General features: G+C 32.0%; 3 protein-coding genes across 6 annotated transcripts; 1 reads left to right on the top strand and 2 right to left on the bottom strand.

The window, feature by feature from the left end:
• Nucleotides 1–113: 113 nt before the first annotated feature.
• On the bottom strand, nt 114–12,294 carry LOC112460399. Of its 3 annotated transcripts, none has more exons than XM_025025056.1 (3): nt 1,561–12,294; nt 1,140–1,456; nt 114–1,070 (listed from the first exon to the last, which is right to left on the bottom strand). In XM_025025056.1, the coding sequence occupies exon 1, from the start codon at nt 10,656–10,658 to the stop codon at nt 3,519–3,521; it is 7,140 nt and encodes a 2,379-aa protein (XP_024880824.1). In that variant the 5' UTR covers nt 10,659–12,294; the 3' UTR covers nt 114–1,070; nt 1,140–1,456; nt 1,561–3,518. The 3 variants fall into 3 exon arrangements, with proteins under 3 accessions (XP_024880824.1, XP_024880825.1, XP_024880823.1); XM_025025057.1 differs by having other exon boundaries at nt 114–1,456; nt 1,561–2,764; nt 3,998–12,294; XM_025025055.1 differs by having other exon boundaries at nt 114–1,456; nt 1,561–11,377; nt 11,450–12,294.
• A 1,499-nt stretch (nt 12,295–13,793) lies between these two features.
• LOC112460396 (probable galactose-1-phosphate uridylyltransferase) lies at nt 13,794–16,690 on the top strand. 2 transcript variants are annotated; one of them, XM_025025046.1, is made up of 7 exons: nt 13,794–14,154; nt 14,619–14,711; nt 14,802–14,971; nt 15,336–15,541; nt 15,614–15,842; nt 15,976–16,192; nt 16,291–16,690. In XM_025025046.1, the coding sequence occupies exons 1-7, from the start codon at nt 14,142–14,144 to the stop codon at nt 16,536–16,538; spliced, it is 1,176 nt and encodes a 391-aa protein (XP_024880814.1). In that variant the 5' UTR covers nt 13,794–14,141; the 3' UTR covers nt 16,539–16,690. The 2 variants fall into 2 exon arrangements, with proteins under 2 accessions (XP_024880814.1, XP_024880815.1); XM_025025047.1 differs by lacking the exons at nt 13,794–14,154; nt 14,619–14,711 and having other exon boundaries at nt 14,780–14,971.
• On the bottom strand, nt 16,617–19,162 carry LOC112460395 (adenylyltransferase and sulfurtransferase MOCS3). Its single transcript, XM_025025045.1, has 6 exons — nt 18,891–19,162; nt 18,391–18,662; nt 17,947–18,160; nt 17,515–17,816; nt 16,948–17,415; nt 16,617–16,859 (listed from the first exon to the last, which is right to left on the bottom strand). Exons 2-6 carry the CDS (start codon nt 18,587–18,589, stop codon nt 16,708–16,710), a joined length of 1,335 nt encoding a protein of 444 aa, XP_024880813.1. The 5' UTR covers nt 18,590–18,662; nt 18,891–19,162; the 3' UTR covers nt 16,617–16,707.
• Nucleotides 19,163–20,239: the final 1,077 nt, after the last annotated feature.

The following is a 20,239-nucleotide window of genomic DNA, read 5'->3' as shown; positions in this document are numbered from 1 at the left end:
TATTTTGCAATTATAACATTTTATAAGTAGCAAAACCTATTTCTATAAAATGTATATAGAAATAATGTATATATATTATATATAAACATACATAAAGAATTATTTATTTCCTTATCTAGTAATTAGTCTTCCAAGGAAATCATAATATTTGTATTTTTATCTGTTGATGCTTCTGTATGTATTATATTATTTAGTAAATCTATAATATTAAAATAATTATTATGAAATAATGAAAATAATAACTATAAAAATTTAAGAATAATTAATATACAGGGTGTTCAAAAAAGTACCAAATTTTAAGAGCATTTAGTATTCGTCAAAACAAACTAAAAAGTCTTAATTTCTCTTGCGGTTTCTCCTGAACGGTCTTGCGTGCACGAGACAGTTCTGGCACGTATTGTGCCAGGCAAGTAAAATTGTTCTGCAATTCGCGCAATCGTTTTGGCTATTCCCAGATATCCAAATGTCTATTATAGCTGTAAGTACATGGTAGCGGTTCGAGATCATGGTCCGTTGTTCCTTGGGGATGCACTCCTTCCACTGTCCCTCCGCCGGCGTTTCTTCAAAGTCGAAGTTGTGCACATGCTTGAACAGTCAGTCGCCATTTATCCTGATGTCCGGTACTTCCGGAGCGTTACATCTTGGAATCGTGACCACTTTAGAGTTTAGCGTGGATCCCAGGTTAACGTGACAGGTCATCTTGTTGAGAGTGCCCTTCCGGTATTTCAATTCGAAATCGTATTGTTGGAGTTTGAAGGACCAACGCCCCAACCATTCAGTCACGGACTCCAACATTTGGAGCGTAAGGACTGATTTTATCGGATGATAATAATGAGATGGTATTCTTCTAGGTAGTCACGCATCCGCTTTATGTCCTAGACAACCAGATGCTCCAGTCCACATAATTATACGTTCAGCCTTATTGAGCGTGCGGGTTGCGTACGCGATCATCCGCTCTCCTTCCGAGATGTATTGCGTTAGCTGCACGACCACAAATCCTGTTGGGCATCTGTCTGTAGAATGAACTGCCGCGTGAAGTCGGGACACATCTGTTCGATGGCTTCCTTGGCCTGTTTACATACAAGTGCGATAAGCAGGGCGGTGATGATGGCGAATCTTTCAATAAATCACCAAAATACCACTCCCAGGAACTGTCGTATTTGCCATAAGTCCTATGGAACGGGCCAGTTGGTGATGGCACTAGTCTTCTCAGGTCGATCCGAATGTTTTCGCAGTAAATAATAGTTAATGCAAATGATGCAAAAGTGGCACTTATCGGAACTGAGTCGAAAGCGCGCTTTTCGGAGACAGTGGAATACTTTTTGTACCACGCAGAGGTGTTTGTTGAAGGTCCGGCTATAAACGATGATATCGTCTAGGCAGGCAAACACGTTGAGTTCTAGCGCTGGTGTCCAATAATTGGAACGTTACGGGGACAAAGTGCAGTCCGAACGACCTGTGAATGAGAACATGACCCTGAATTCCATCAGACCTTATTTGCCTGAGCAGAGCACGATGAATGTGGTAATCTTTCTGCTTTTCGGAGATAAAGGCACTTACCAATATCCGATTTTTAGGTCCAGCATTGAAAGATACGAAGCTCCCCGCAACTTATCAAGTGTATAGCAAAGATCCGTAACAAGGGATATGCGTCACTTCATTGATATGTCGGAAGTCGATAAAAAATTGCGACTTCCCATCCTTCTTTCCATCCTAACGATAACTACTTGATTGGCTTTACACAATAATTATTGCTTTATTAAGCATTGTAGAAAAAAATGACTCAAAACTTTTTGACTTAATTTTTGATAAGAAAAATCACTATGTAAATAGTAAGCGCAAATTAAATGACACCCTGTATATTTTATTATGAGTAAAAGTTTTAAACATGTTACTTACATTTGCATGACATTGTTACAAAAAGTACAAAAATTAGAGTTTATAATAAATTATAATATAATATATATAATTATATATATATTAAGATAAAAGTACCAATAATTGCCGGACACTTAAGTGTAAATAAATGTACCAATACCTGGACACCTACCATGTCTGGACAAGACTTTAAAAAAATATAAATTTATGGAAATAACTGTTTGGATATTTTATAACCAAAGTTTCAAACAACAAAAGAAAATATTTTTATCTCTGATTTTAATTCGCGTTATACTTTTAAATAATAAAGTCTAGATATAAGTACATGTCTGGGTATTTTTACCTTATAGACTACTTGATCATTAATATGCATCAAAATACGAAACAAATATGCATCAAAATACGAAACAAATTATTTTTTTGCAAGATGAACAAGCTGATCCGCATTACACGATATGTTCCACATTACTCCAAAATCTACCCTCGAAAAAACTGATATAATATTAAACTTACTATAAATAAACGAAATTTGATAGGATACCTTAAGGTATTATTATGATAATTATTACAAACATTTAACATGACAACCTAATAAAAACTGAGTTCGGATATCTTTAATAGTTTCCAAGTTATCTTAAGCACGACTTAGGGTATCCCATAATACCTGCACTTCCTCTACAGCGTTTTAACATCAGATGGTGATTTAAAACTGCACAAACGCGAGAGAATCATCAATTCTTTTCATCGTAGCCGCAATCAAATCATGTTTGTATCTGATGTTGCCTCTCGTGATCCTAATATATTCCCTACATCCTATATCAATTATAACACCACAATCGCAAGCTGACTATATCCATCGCATAGACAAAGACTGCACACGCTGAAGCTGAAAGATAGGCATTATCTTTTATTACATCTCAAAATAAGAAAAGTCTGCTTGTACTTTCAAACAAAACAGGACAGCCAAATTTTGATTATAATGCGCAATTTAAAAAACGCAAAAGTAAAAAAGTACTTTAAACGGCTAAATGCACTGAAAACTAAATATGGTAAGAAAAAGACTAATACTTTTAAAGAGAGGAAAGCAGAACGCCACAAAAGTATATTTTTAAGTCTATATTTTTAAAAATTCAAATATAAAAAGTAAGAAAATGTAACTTGTGAAAAGTAGTATAAGACAGAAGTTAATCACATAACAAATAAAGAATTAATAGATTTAGAAAAAAATAGAATTAGATTTCCATTAATTTCGTCTAATTTCAACTATTCCAATCACGAAACATGTCATTATACCTTAAAATTTTAAATTTTTTGGACGTGTTTCGTAGCACCTTTATTAGTTCTTATATAAAAAAAGACTCTTGCATAAATTAGAGTGTTATTAAGGTGTAGGCAGTATGGTAATACATAGCCTTTCTGACCTTTCTCATATAACAGTCAAAACAATTAAATAAAGAAATTAAAGTAGAATCTATAGCATGACGAAAAAACAGAAATATTTTGCTAACTCTACGCTTCATAGCAAACCACTGAAGCTCAATTTCGTAAAAATCATTAACTTAAGTTACGTAATATTTCAACAGCATTACAGTTTTAAACTTTTACACCTCTCTCTACATAATATTGACAATTATCAATTTTTATCTAGCTTTTTTAACAATTAGCATTTCTAATAATTTACTCGCAACATTCTTGTGTCTATTAAATATAGCAACTTGTAATAATGTATTTCCTTCATTATTACGAGCATTTGTTACAACTACGAACTCATCAGATTTTATTGCTTTCAATTTGCTGATCATTTCAAGGTTACCATTTTTTGCATCTCTAAACATTTCTTCAACTAGCTTCAGTAAGTCATTAACACTTTGATCTTTAGAAAGATCAAGAGGTGTTTTGCCTTCATTATTCTTAATGTTATAAATTGCACCTCGCTCCAATAAGGACTTCGTAATATTCAAAAAACCATTCTTGGCTGCGACGTGAAGCGATGTAGCACCACTAGCAGCGGTTTTAGCATTAATAAAATCGTTTAATTTATCATGACTTACATGTTGTAATAAAACTTCAACAATTTCTTCGTAACCTTTAGAAGTAGCAGTGTGTAACAATGTATTACCTTTATTAGTAACTTGAGTAACATCAGCTCCGTTTTCTAGTAAGATGTTCACAACACTTTCCTGTCTACCGCTAACAGCGTAATGTAACGGTGTTCTTCCATCAATGTCTTTATCATTGGCATCTGCTCCATCTTTTAACAGGCGCTGAACAGCTTGTATGTCACCATTACTAGCAGCAATGTTAATGTCTTTCTGCAAATACTGTAGAATTTCTGACGGTTCGTTGCCTTTAAACTTAAACATAGAATTAATAACATCTATCTTGTTTAAAATATCCAAAAAAATGGGATGACTCGATCCAAAAACAGTTTTGATTTGATAAAAACATTCTCTGTAGGCTCTAAGTGCACCAATCCATTTATGTTGATCAAAAAATACATTTGCAATGCTGTGTTGAGTATTCAAGGTTTCGGGGTGATTTGCTCCCAAAGCACTTTTCTGGATATTTAAAACCTCTTGATAAGATTTTAAAGCTTCATGATATTTTTTTCGACAAATATGTATTCCAGCAATGCTATGCAACGTTCTCAAAGTAGTTAAATGATTAATACCCAAAACCGCTTTCTTCCTCTCGAAAACTTCTTTATAAATTTTCAGTGCCTCTTCATACTTACCCTGGTTAGACAGTACCATCGCTATATTATTTTGAGCATACACAACTGCTGTGTTATTTGCACCTAGTATTTCTTTTCTCTTTTCAAAAACTGTTCTATTGATATTTAACGCTTCTTCGTATTTTCCTTGTCTATCTAATACTAGTGCCATGTGAAAGTAAGAATTTAAAGTGTCTAAATCATTTGGCCCTAGTATTTCCTCCTGCTTCTTACAAACTTCTTTATAAATATTAAAAGCTTCTTCATCCTTTCCCTGTCTATGCAGCACTAAAGCAATTGTATTTCTTGTACGTAAAGTATTCTTATCATTCAAACCCAGCATTTCTCTCTGTTTGTGAAAAATGTCTTCAAATGTATTTAAAGCTTCTTGGTAGGCTCCTTGTGCATATAATACTTTAGCTATGTACGTCTGAATATCTAAAGTGCCAGGATTATCTGACCCTAGTATTTCTTTTCTTTTTTCAAATGCGCTTTTGAAGAAACTTAAAGCCTTTTGATAATCGCCTTGATTAAAAAGCACTAAACCTAAATTAAAACGAGCGGATACATCACCTTGTGATACCTCTTTCAACTGTTCGATTTTTGAAAAGTTACTATGCATTGCAGCAATTATTAACGTTTTCTTTTCTCTATCATAAGCATTCATTATTGCTTTTACTGTATCAACATCCTCTATTTTGTTAAGATCATTAACAACTTGAGAATTATCGTTTTTAATATTTTTAAATGAGTCACTCAGTAATTTAAATAAGCTAGTTATACTTTTATCTACAATAAAATCTGATGGCGTTTTACCATCATCTGAAACAGCATTATATACTGCACCATTAGACAATAAGAGCTTTACAACTTTTAAATGAGAAAACTTAGCAGCATAATGTAGAGGAGTAAATCCCTTGTTACCAACTGCATTAGGATCAGCTTTATTTTGTAATAGAATATTGACAATTCTGTCATAGCCTTTCCACGCAGCATAATGTAATGATGTTCCCTTAGCATTTTTGGCGTTAACGACCGCACCTGCTTTAATGTAATTCTCAATTTCTGAAGAATCATTATGTTTTACAGCCGAAAACAAATTCTCAGTTAGTGTTAATACATTAATAACGTTTTCGTCATCAGACATTTCTAACGGTCTTCTAGAAAAATTGTCCTTAGCGTTATACACTGCGCCATTTTTCAATAAAACTTCAATAAAATCTTTATAACCGAATTGAGCTGCAAAATGCATAGGAGTTAAGCCATTAACATCTTTAGCATTAACATCACCGCCTTTTGTTATCAAATACCTTGCAACTTCTAAATGACCTTTTATTGCAGCATAATGTAGTAATGTCTGATTACATGCACCACGATCATTAATAATTAACCCCTTACTAAGAAAAAATTCCACAGTATCTTTGTAACCTTCTCTTGCTGCAATATGTATAGGTTTTGAGCCAGAGGCATTTTTAGCATTAACATCAGATCCCTTATCTACTAGACATTTTATCATCCCTAAATTATTTTGTTGTGAAGCAATATGCAATATCGTCCAATCATCATTACCTTTTGCATTCATATCTATTTTTTCATACTGCAGTAACATTTTAACTACTTTTAAGTGACCACGTGCTACTGCTAATTCCACAGGTTTTCTATTCTTGTTATCATTAATATTAATATTTGCTTTATTATCTAGTAAAACTTTCACAACATTATCATGACCCAATGCTGCTGCCAGATGTAATGGTGTACCTTCGTAAGATTTAATATTAACGTTAGCTCCACTTGCTATTAAGATTTCAACAACTTCCTCATAACCCTCCTGTGCTGCACAACATAACGGTGTTAGATTATTAGAAATTATGGCATCAGCATCAACTCCTCTTGCTATCAGAGCATTCACTACATCCGTATGACCTCTACCAGCAGCCAAATGTAATAGATGAGCAATTTCAGGATCTTTCATATTAACATAAACTTTATTTTCTAGCAAAATTTCTACAATATCACTGCATCCCGCAAGAACTGCTAGTGACAAAAGTCTAATGCCCTCTACATTAACATTAACTCCATTCGCTATAAGTACTTCAACGATTTCCTTGTGATTATGACTTATGGCAGAAACCAATGGTGTCACATCTTTGCTCTTAACATTAACATCAGCTCCATTTGCTATCAAAATCTCAACGATTTCTTTATTACCTACTTCCACGGCTGCATATAATGGTGTGATGTCTACAAAATCTCTTGCATCGACTTGGGCTTTATTTTTTATTAGAAGGTTAACAACATCTTTGTGGCCTTCTACAACAGCTGCATGTAACGGTGTCATACCATTATTATTTCTAGTATTGACTTCAGCTTTATTTTTTATTAAAGAAACAATAGCATTTCCATGACCATTTAGAGCAGCACAATGTAATGGTGTACTACCGTCATAAGTTATAGCTTCTATCTCAGCTTTATTTTTTATTAGAAGATCAATAATATCTTCGTGACCATTCAGAGCAGCTGCATGTAACGGTGTTAAATTATTATCAGCTTTGGCATTAATTTCTGCTCCATTTCTTATTAAAAATTCAGCAATTTTTTTATGACCACTTTCTGCTGCATAGTACAATGGCGTAGCGTTATATCGATCTCTAGCACGAATGTCAACACTATGTTCAAGTAGAACAACAACTATTCCTAGATGACCATTCTGGGCAGCAAGATGCAATGGAGTCCTACCTGTAAGAGTGGCAATATTAGCATTAGCTTTATTTTTCAGTAGAGTCTTAACAATTCCCTCGTGCCCATCTTTTGCTGCATAGTGCAAAGGTGTATTATTACCGGCTTTGTCAACAGCATTAACATTAGCTCCATGTTTCAATAGAATGATAGCTATCTTCTCATGACCGTTTTCTACTGCACAGTGTAATGGTGTAAAACCATTTATGACTCTAGCGTTAACATCAGCTCCGTTTAAGATTAAAGCACTTACTACTTCCAAATGTTTGGTTGCTGCTGCATGTAACGGTGTCCAATCTTCATCATTTCTAGCATTAACATCTGCCTTATTTTGAAGGAAAAAATTAACTAACTCTAGATGACCTTTCTCTGCAGCTGCGTGCAACAGGGTAAAGCCACCTACAATTTCATTAACATCAACATTTATATCGTTTTTCAATAACATCTTGACTACATCGATATGATTATTATATATTGCATAGTGTAAAGGTAAAAAACTATTTTTATCTTGGGCAATAGTATTTGCTTCATTTTTCAATAAAACTTTAACAGTATCCTTGTGACCATTTTGAGCAGCAACATGTAGTGGTGTTCTGCCACTCTTATCTAGCTCATCAACATATAAACCTGCTTCTTTTATAAGTAATTCTACAATGTTTTTCTTTCCATGCGCAGCAGCAACATGCAATGGACTTCGACCATTAATATCTTTCACATTAACGCTTAAATTTTGATCAAGAATAAATTTTACAACTTCAAGACTAGATCCCTTAACAGCAAAATGTAACGTGGTCCATGAATTAACATCTCTAGCATTAATATCTGCTCCTTTTTTTAAACAATCCTTTAAGCTTTCTAGATTTCCTTCCTCCAAAGCAGCAAACATTCTTTCCTGATTAATAATGGTATTTAAGTCTTGATCGTATTTCTCTCTCACCTTGAAAGAATTGTCACTTACTAACTTGCCAATTTTCTTCTTGCTTTCTATTATATTTTCTTCAGTAAGTTTTTTAGCGTTCAAAATAACTGCTATTGAAGGATTAGACAACAGTACACTAACTAAGACATTATCATGTGCTAAATGATTCCGTAAACATTTTCCAATTAATAAAGGAGCGTTATCGTCTAAAAAAAGTAGATTATTTGCCAAGTTATGTTTTGAGCTATCTAAAATTGACATTATATCCAGAACAAGCATTTCTACTACTGCTTGTAATTTTTTATCACTCATATTATAGAAAGGTAATTTTTCAATTAATTGGCAATTTAATGCGTTATTGCTTAAAATACTTTTCAATTCAAACAGCTTCAAGGTAAGCTGGTCATTATATTCTTCTTGTGTTATATTATGAGTCTTCTTTTGTTTTTTTGTTACATTCAATTTTTCTTTTAATTTCCTAATCCATTTGATGTTACTTGTTCCAAATTCAGGAATATAAAAAAGAATTTCCCAAATTATTGCGTCTAATTTACCAAGATTGTCATGTTGTATTCTTGATCCAATAATTTTTATGACATATTCAGCAATTTTCTTAAGGCTATAAGGCTCTATTTTTAAAGTCATATTCTTTAATGTTCTATTAGCAATAAATTTCATTTCTCTAATAAAGTTGTAGTCAATCTTAATGTTATTAATAAGCCTAATTAAACTCTGCAATGATGCAAATCCTTTAATATAATCAGTTCTGATATTTTCTGATTGAGTTTCCGTACAATTGATTATGTTATTAATTTTTTTAAATAGCTCTTTATCGTAACTGGTCTTGTCAGTTATATTATCGCTTAATTCATTAATGAGTTTTTCAAGCTTCTCGTGTTCCAGCATTTTAAAATTTTCCGGTATTATTTTATCCAATTTAACATTACTAAATATTTCAGCAATTTCTTTTATCACATCTACGCTTTCACTATCAGCAATTCTTTTTAGCAGTATTCTGATCGTTTTAATTTTGTTATTGTAAAGAATATCAGTAATTACATTATCGATTCTTTTAGTATCCTTTTGAACGCCAATAAAAAAACTAACATCTGTATTTTCCTCAATTTCTGTTCTCTTAGAGAGTGAATAAGCATGTGATAATGAATTACGTAAATCTATAATTATTTCTCTTGTGTTTTTTGGTAACGATAATAGCAAAAGCTCACTTGTAGTATTAGATAACTTGGGTGATTCTAATGTGTTTTTTAAATGCTCACCGATAACCTGTAAAACCCTTGTAATAATTAACTGTCCTTCTCTTTCCTTAGGATCAGCCGATAACGCCAACTTTATATAATCACTTATTTTCATTAAAGAATGAATATCCCTAATTTGTTGATAATCGTCATACAACTCTTCAAATTGAGGATAATTGCTAATAATCTCGGCAACAACTATCTCGCGCTTTAACTTTGGAAAATCACCGAGTTTATTTACACTTTTTAAAATATATTTTTCGTCTTCAAGTATGTTTGCAAAATTTTCCAAGTGATTTAGTATTTTGCTTTTATTCAGTGTAGCATTATAGAATAGATTAATTTCTTCTTGTTTTGTGTGAGAGGAAACAAAACTGACTAAACAAAACTCCATTTCTTCCCAAGGTAATCTATCATAGGTTGATTTCAACTGCCGTTTTAATATATGAATATTTTGTGCGATAGATTTTGCTACAAATAAAGTCCTTTTATCTACTTGTTCCGTGTTTGAGTAATTTGTCTTTAACAAGTTAATGTTTTGAAGTGTTAATTCAATCCGTCCTCTGATATTATTATTAAGACAATTATTCATATTTTGATTTTTTCGTGAAATATTAGAGAAGAAACGAAGGTTTACTAACTTATCTTCAACAAAAATTTCCATTTCGTCTGATAATGGTACGTTTTTTAACTTCAATTCTTCATAAGCTCTTGAAAGGATTTCATCCAGTTTTCCTAAATAAACGGCAAAATAATTATCTGGCCATTTACTAATGAGTGTATCAAGAAGCTCAACATTGCATGAACGTATAGCATAATAAAATGCATTATGGCACGTTTCATCTTCATCATCTGGCAATATAGTATTTCTTCCAATAACAACAGACAGATTATTTAGAATTCTACTATCACTATCAAATAGATACTCTAAAATTTTTACTTTATTATGTTTACAAGCTAAGATAACTAAATTAGTGCTTCTAACAGGGTTATTAGCATTATCATAATAATCTCTTAAAGTTATTTGATCTTCTGCATTACTTATGTTGTCAATTAAATTACTTAATTTTTTTAAGCTATCAATATTATTCACTGATATTGTCTTTTCAAGTTTAGTTAACACTTGGAAATAAAGTTCTCTTGTTTGTTTCTTCATATTTTTTGTATTCTGGTATAAATTTCTCTTTAGATTTAAAAGTAACAAAATTTTTGGCAGGCAAAAGTCAGTTTATTTTTTTATGTGCGTTCCCTTCTCTATAAACCTCTGTAACAATAAGATACAGTTATTCCAGCAATAAGATAAAAAATTTTTTTAATATAGCAAGAACAAAGGAACATCTTCGAATATGTCTGAATAAGCTAAAAACATGCTAACAACATTTTTAGGTGATACTGGAAGTGATATAGAGAAGGGTGAACCACACACATAGACATAAGAGTATTATAGGTTTGCCAGTAATGTTCTATTGACCTGCAATGTGCTGAGGAATATAAATCGGAGATATAAAATTTATTTATTTTTTCAAAACACAAATTTTAGTTAAATTATTTAAGTTCGTGTTTTTTTAAGCTAAAATTATGACCGAACAAACGCTGTAAATAATGAATATTAATTATAAATAATAAATAATCGTTTTTTTTGCTCTTGATTTCATTGCCAAAAAAGATCCCTCTGATTGATAATCTTTTCTTCCTTTGTTACAGGAATACGTTCCGGATCGACTGCTCGCTCCACCAAGATTCGTTTAATCCCGTACGAATATCGAATTGTTGTCAGTGACAGGTAAGTGTTCCTCACAGTAGATAGTTATTCCACACAATAGAGAACTGTTATCAATTCATTTTCAGGTATCAACGACACCCGGAATACCAGTGCTGTGCGAAAGAAAGAGAAGTTCGAACGACTTGTACGCTGTCTTAAAAAAGTTATTATGAGTTATTTCTCACTTGCTCGTCCAGTTGAGTGTGCGACCACACTCGCACACGCACACTCAAACGTTTTTGAGTAACTAATTCGATAATTGCAACGTACACGCGTAATTAATTCAATGTAAGTCGGTAATGATGGTTACACATTGTAAAAAATCTCACAACTCTGTATTAAGTTTTTTTCCCGACACAAGTGACCTTCATTTATTCTTAATCACAATCCCCCACTTCGTGTTCTTGTAGTGACTCATACGCATGACGCGTCTACGGATTACGTGCCTGGACGTCAAAAAACCCGCTTCGCGATATGTTCGCTACGACGTACGTTCTCCCGGCAAAAGATCTATATTGAATTTTATTAGGAAGTAAATTCGAATTTCAATTAACGTATTAAGACGTAATAGCGTCACTCGAGTTTCAGTGGTACGCGCTGTCGCAGGGCACTGTCTCTATCGCGATAAGACTTACGTCCGCATGCTGTGACTGCTCCCGGACAAACAACTTTTATTGTTTAATTGGTTATTCACAATTACTTTTACACCTTACTAACTCACGTACGTAATACGCGCGGTTGTGGATAAAGTGCCCGAAGCCCGAATAGTTATACGAACGCCTCACTGCTCGTCCGTACGCTACGACGTTGTACCAGCAAGTGATAAGGATTTCGCGATCACGTCGAAGCAAAGACCACATCCGTTATACGCTGATACTTCGGCAAGCTTTGAGAGATGGAGAAAGCATAAGCATGATTTGTTATCCCCTTCTCTCCCGAGCTGTGCGATTTCGAATCTCGAGAATCTCGAGTTTCAAATTGATTTGCAATTTATATTAATTCCCTTCCTACCAAATTGTAATATATTTACAAGTATGCTATAAATTGTATGCTATAAAGTTATAAAATTGAAATTTATAAATATAAAAGCTATAAATATAATTAAATAATATTTATTAACATAAAAATTGACATTTAGAAATGTAATGTACAAAAAACCAATCTTGGCCAATACGCTTTAAAAAAAAATTCTTACATTTCAATTCTTACAATTATAAAAATTAAGTTTAACGTAATATTTAAATTTGCATAATAATAATTAAATATTAACTGCTGAGGAAAAATTACAGTTTATAGTTTTTTTCCTCTTATTTAATTTATATTTTATTTATGCATAACGTATAGTTGTATTATTATAACAGAATTGCGAGAAGGTGGTGATTGATATCGATAACATGCTTCAGTCGCTATGTGTTTCCTGCGATATATATATCGTCTTACATTATTTGATGACTTCGGAGATAAAATGCTGTGAAGAAAGAATACGCTCTCTGTTTGATATTGACACATTTTTCAGTAGGTCGACCGGTCAAAGATAGCGGCTTAGCAGTACATACGTCTGTCATCGGTGTCTTCTTGGAATCTTTGAATTACTCATATATATTCTTGTATATGTGTGAAAAAATGTGTAGGACCGTGTGCATTCAAGAAAATCTTATACACATATATAAACATTTATACACATGCAAATATTATACAATATAAACATATAAACATTTGATAAACTTCCGAAGTGTAAGGAAATCTTTATATCATCAGTCGAATATGCTTTGAGGTCAATAACACCGAAATAGTCCATTTTCGAAGCCTATTTGACCGAAATAAGCCATTTCCCATTCATTCAGTTGCAAGGTTCTTTGCCGTTGCTTGTGGAAAAAATTTATCTATTATGCCATATATAATAAATTCATATCTATACTTTTGCATTATCTTTCTTCTTCAACATGAATTTTGTATTTTCTTACTTTTCTTTCAGCTTATTTAAATTTTCTGCGAATTTGACATTTCCGGTGACGTTGATAATGCCAACGATATTTGTACATTTAATATATCTTCTCAATATTGATGTAATTTATCTTGTAATTATAATATTTTATAAGTAGCAAAACTTATTTTTATGACTACCGCGTCCGTTTTTGCCACGCGATATAATCGATATCGATCGCTGCTGCCCGCAAATCTCGCGATGTATCGTCTTACATTTGACTTTAGGTAAACGTGAAAATAGAATTCTCCTTAATCAGCGGTTGTTCATCATCACGTCCGTCCGATTATAACGATTATATTGTTAGGTGGCGAGCAAGCCTTCCCTATAATATCAAGTGACGATAATATATTATAATTATAACAGCTAACCATCGATCTTGTTAAAATGGATAGAATTATATATTTTTAGAATTTTTATATGAATCTTTTGTTCGGATAACGTAAAGAGATTATTAAGAGCAGAGAATTACATATTTAGTCAAAAATTTAGTCTGCCGGTTGAATTAACTCGATTAACCGCTGCTTTCATTTCAATATCGATCATAATTTGTTGATTTAACCGAGAGAACTGCTGAGCAATATTTCTAACTATATAATTCACCCTCCTTAATCTAATCCTTTTTCCTCCACTTATCAAGTCGGGAACATTCCCACAGTAAAAAATTAGTAATTACGTATCCCCTCTCCTTCCGTAAACTTCGACTGAGTTTATCTGGCAGAATCTGGCTCCGCTGACGTAATAAGGTGTAAAGGTTAGATGCGCTCATTTGCCTGTTATCGCCGCAAAAATGTAGTAAACGAGGGAAGAGCAATGTCGATATACGTTCATTAATCGTCAATTCATAGCAGAATTTGTCGTGGAGCAGTCGTTCAACGAGCTTTTATGTACAAATGTCGGCGAAAGGTAAGTGCGATTGCAACATTATATGTTGTAAATGTTTAAATATATTGTTATTATTTTTAATGTGAATTCTAAGTGCTCGAGAATTTTTATCTCTTTTGTTTTAAAGAAATAAATACATTTTATCTGTCAATAACTAAGTTTTTTCTTTTTTTTTTTAAATAATACAAAATATAGATATATGGTACCACGAAAATATTCTGTGTTATAATTAAATATTGCATATTTAGTCTAAAACGTTATGCAGAGAAAGTATTATGTAATGAAAAAGAATATAATCTGTTATATGATATTACAGCTTTAGCATGGACTGATATATATATAAGTATATATAAAAAGTTGCAAGAAATATATATATAAGTATTATACATTTCAGTTCAGCATATTTCTTGCAACTTTTTTGTTTTTTACATTATCAAAAATGTCTTGAAAAATAATTTATCTAATTCCATGAATTTATATGATAGGTGATGGGTCATGGGACACACATGGAACGAAAGATATCTTTCAGAAAGATGTACCAAAAGATAACGCTACACCATCAGCGTTTGATCCAATTGGTTAGATATATAATAGTATTTTTCAATATATCCAATATATATATATATGTCTAACAACAGTTTTCTTAATGGAATTTAATTGTTTTGCAGAACATCAACATATAAGATATAATCCATTAAGAGGAGAATGGGTGCTGGTATCGCCCCATCGTATGAAGCGACCTTGGGGAGGTCAAATAGAACCCAGTACGGATGAGGAGCTTCCAGATTATGATCCCAAAAATCCCCTTTGCCCAGGAAATGTTAGAGCTAATGGGGAAGTCAGTTGATTATTTATATTTTGTCTGACATACAAATAACGTTTCGCTATTTCGATTCCTATAAATATCAAAATTCTTGATTTTATATGATAAAGGATATTTTGCCGTGTTTATTTTAGTATTGCACTGTCGCCTGTCGCCTACATTTCTATTATATTATTCTTCATTTACAAGAAATTTTTGTAACAACAGAATAATTCTATATATTTGATAATATACTAAAGATTTCTAGGGTAATTTTTTGATAAAATCCACTCTCCTGTTATATTATTGCATGAATTAATAGCTTTCTAAAAATGTAAACTAAAATTTATCATTTTATTTTATTGCTAGAGCATTCAAAATTGCCGTTTTTACATTATAGGTAACTCCAATGTACCAAAATACGTTCTCGTTCGTAAATGACTTTCCCGCTTTATTAGAATCGGTGCCAGATCCACCGAAACCAGATGATGAATTGTTTCAAATGGGATCTGCTAAAGGTACCTGCAAAGTGATGTGCTTTCATCCAAAGTCAAATGTAACAATAGCGTTGATGAAAATTCACGAGATTAAGGAAGTGATTAAACAGTGAGTAACATTTAATAAGTATATATCGGATACTTGTCACTTTTGAAAGATAAACATTGTAAAATGTAATAGGTGGATCTTCGAGATATTGGAGTTGGGTGATAAGTGGACCTGGGTCCAGATATTTGAAAATAGAGGCGCTTTGATGGGCTGTAGCAATGCACATCCTCACTGTCAAATATGGTCTAGTTCGTTTTTACCGAATGAAATCAGAATAAAGGACGGATATCTCAGTGATTACTATAAGCGTAACAAGAAACCTCTTCTCATTGATTACATGCAGAAAGAAGTTATAAAAAAAGTTAGTATTTTATAAAAAGTATTATAAATAATATTTTGATGCATATAAAAAAGTTCAAAGGGGATAACGATTTATCTTTAGCATCGAGAATTTTTTGATGCGGTTTTAACTAAGCTATTATATGAATTTACAGGATCGGATTGTAATAGAGAATCGCGATTGGATAGTTGTAGTACCGTTCTGGGCAGTTTGGCCATATGAAACTATGGTATTACCAAAAAAACAAGTGACTAGAATGCAAGATTTGTCCGGTAGCCAACAAGAATCTCTAGCTGTTATCATGAAGAGATTATGTACAAAATATGATAATCTTTTTCAATGCTCTTTTCCATATTCGATGGGATGGCACGGTAAAGAATAATGATTATCAGATATTCTATTTATTGTCTCCACATACCATTTCAATCTAGTATAGTTTATAATTACTGATTTATTGACATGATTAAAGGTGCTCCAATGGATCCATATCAGCACCATGATTATCCATACTGGACTTTTCATGGGATATACTTACCACCTTTATTACGATCAGCTACCATAAAGAAGCACATGGTTGGCTATGAGCTTCTAGCTCAAGCACAGAGGGACCTAACACCAGAACAAGCAGCAGAAAAATTGAGAAATTTATCAGATTCTCATTATAAGCATCCGGAAACTAGTCTAACTGTGGAGGAAATAGAAAAATACTCGAATTAAGTGTATATATGTAAATAAGATATATATTTTCGATAGTCATATATATATAAATTTATGAATTTAATATAAATTTTTATATTACATTATCTTGATGGTGAATTTATTCAATAAAAGGTATGATACTAAACAAATGTATCACATCAATACATGATCTTCATTTAATATATTATTAATATTTAGGAAATTTTGGATCAATCTTGTTGCTCCAAGCATGGATACCTCCAATTATGTCTCTTATTTTTAAAGTATCTTCGGTAAACATCTTTTTCAGATACTGAGCTGCCTTTTGCGAATCATTACCACGTCTGCATAGAAGATACACTGAAGGAATAAATACAGTCTAAGATTAATTCTATTAATCGCAAAAAATAATCTAAAGAATAGTAATGTAGATATAAATATATCGTACAGTCTACTGAATGATGGTCTTCTTGCGCTTTTTTTATATTGTCGTTTATTAGCTGTAAATTATAATCCTTGCTAAGTTGCGGGAGAGGAATATTAATGGAATTCTGTATGTGGCAGATTTGATATTCTTCAGGGGAACGTACATCGATCAATATGTGAGGTTTTGAATCGATTTTCACGATCTGATTATATTCCTCAACTGATATTCTTTCTTCTTTCCTCAGTAAATTTAAATTAGGATCTTTGTCATTAGCCTTTGCGCCACAAAATTTTTCATAGTCTATTAATTCATGTATAACACGATGTTCCCCGCAAATCGCACAATCTGTCATCTTCGGGCGTAAGCGTACATTGTGGAATTTAGTTTCCATTCCATCAAACAACAAAAGTCGTCCCGAAATTACATCGGGCATATCAAGTATAATTTTCAACGTTTCCAGCGCTTGCAGCACACCAATCGTACCCACGGCTGGTATCCGACAATGAGAAAAACCAAGAAATAATAATATTATAGTATATATTTGACTATAAATTGAAATAAATATAGAAATTGGTGAAAGAGCTTTACCTGCACCAAGAACACCTCCATCTCCACAATTTGTTACAGTTTCCGGTGGTGGTGGTTTAGGAAATATACATCTGTAGCAAGGGCCATTCTTGTAATTAAATACTGATAAATGCCCTTCAAACCTCAGTGCTGATCCGGAAACCAGTGGTTTGCCACTCAACACACATGCGTCATTCAACAAGTAACGAGTAGCTGCATTATCCGTAGCATCTATTACAATATCGTAATTCCTTATGATATCCAAAGCATTTTTACTATCTAGTTGAATTTTATATGGAGTGACTTTTACAAAACTATTTAACCTGCAGGAATAAGAGTACGAAAAAAATAAGATTATTATATGTGTGTGAAAAAACTTAGTTATGTTCGCAAAACAGTACCATTTTCGTCCAATTTTAATCAATATACTATTAATTTATAATACTGTTATACCGATTAAGACTTTCCGCTGCTGCAATCACTTTCGCGGTGCCGATGCTTGTTTCCGGGTACAAAAATTGTCTATGAAGATTGTTTATTTCAACATCGTCATAGTCTACTATGCCTATGTGGCCGACGCCAGCGCACGTCAAATATAACGCCGAGGGACAACCAAGACCACCAGCTCCTACAATAAGTACAGAACTGTCCTTTATCTTCTTTTGACCTAAAAAAATCAGAATCCATCAGGAGAAAAGGATTGTATATTACCTTCTTCCATAATGTATGTATAAAAGTGTTATCAATATTTTTATATATACTAGGGGTTTCATGATTTATTACAAAATTTATTACAAGATTACGATAGTAGATTTTATCAAGTAGATCAGATTATGCAACTTTTCTTTTTATACATGTTATAAGGAAAATCTTATACACACAAATCTTATCATATACCTTTTACGCCAACTTCTGTCAAAAAGAGCTGCCGGCTGTATCTACAAATTTCGTCATTGCTCAAACCGTGTTCTTGCACGACCTGCTTCTTGCGTCGCAAACAAGCTAGTTCAGCCTCTTTCATGTGCAGCAATTCACGCAACTTCGTAATTTCTGCTACTAATTCATCCTCATGCGTGTCCGTCAATATGTTGTCCATTGTATAATCACAGAAGATTCAGAATGATTCAGATCTTATTCCTTTTTTTAGATAAACTTCTCGAACCTTATTTCTATAAAAATCGAAGATAATAATTATTAACGATGTAAAATTAATCAAAAATATCAGTAATAATTCTAGGAAAATATTTAAAATAAAAGTTTTGGAGCAAAGTGCACTCATTCCTATATTATTCGATTAAAATAAAATATGAAAAGTTAAAATCGTAATTTGACATAAACAGAGCAATACACATGTATAAGTTTTTATTTACATCAGTTAAATTAAACCTCCAACTTACTAATAATCTTTCGATGCAATTCGTCTAGGTCTAGATTTAGTTGTAAAAAAATAATTCTTTCTGTAAAGTTTTGATTGTTAAAAGCGACGTGTGTTTTGAGGTTAAAATATCTGTTTTATCTATCAGCTGTTTCAACACGTGAGAGAACCTCGCACATGCGCCGTAACGCGAGTTTTTGCCGCCAGAATTTAAAGATGGCAGATTATTATTTGAATGCGACACATTATGCAGCAATTGTTAAATTATAGTGTTGTTGGAGAATTCACATATAGTTATGATAGTTTATTATTATTTTATATATAGCACTTTACAGATATTTTATGTATAAATACTTTTAGGATGTCTCAGGTAGTGTATCTTAAAAGTAAGTATTTTATTTAAGAACTGTAAATATTATATAAAAAAAAAATATAAAAAGTTAAGAAAAAAAAAATATATATATATATATATAAGATATCAAATTAATATCATCTGTTATTAATTTAGAAAAATTAGTTATTGTACTAAACATTATTAGTTTATTAATAAATAGTATTGGAATTTATTCCAAAGTGCTGTGTTAATTTTCTTTTATAGCCAGAATTAAGCAATTTTCCGATCTTTATTATACATATGTACGTGTATATGTATAGTAAAACTTCATCGAGATATAGCTAGGATAGAAATACATATATCTAGTGCAATTTTCTTGTAAAAAAACGGTTGATAAAAAAAATGGAAAATAAAAATCGACAAAAATTTATTCTGCAGACTTCCTGAAATTCAAAATTAGGCATCGATTTGAAAATAATCTAATTCTTTTCTGTTCTTTTTTCGATTGTTCCATGAACGAATTTGTAAATAACTTTTTAATAAAAACTAAAATGTTATAGTAAATTTAGTTACTATATGTTTCATTATACAGCAGAGAAGGAACTAAAGATTATTCCGAATTAATTGTTCATGAAGAATGCGAAATGATAGGTACTATAGTAAAGAGTAATAATAGGAAGAAACGAGTAGCAGAAAATCCAAATAATTTTACAAATTGTTAATTTCTGAAGATCAAAAATTCGAATTTGCAGCATAAATTTGCGTCAAATTTTTTAAATTTGTTTACTTTTTCGTGGGAATAATAATATAAATGCAGTTTTAACAGAAGCTTTTCGATTCTCGATCACATCATGATGCTTCTTCCTTTCCCGATAATTAAACGTAAAACCGTTGCATACAAAGCTTTATTTATGTATGCAAATTACATCTTTCAGAAATATGTTATATTAGATTAAATAATTAATTAAATAGTAACTTAATTCGAGGGATTAAACGAATTAATTACAACAATAAATTACTAAACAATAATAATAAAT

Source organism: Temnothorax curvispinosus, unplaced genomic scaffold (genome assembly GCF_003070985.1).
Source record: "Temnothorax curvispinosus isolate PA1 unplaced genomic scaffold, ASM307098v1 QBEX01010484.1, whole genome shotgun sequence".
Classification (NCBI taxonomy): domain Eukaryota; kingdom Metazoa; phylum Arthropoda; class Insecta; order Hymenoptera; family Formicidae; genus Temnothorax; species Temnothorax curvispinosus.
This window is presented reverse-complemented; position numbering and strand designations above follow the sequence as displayed.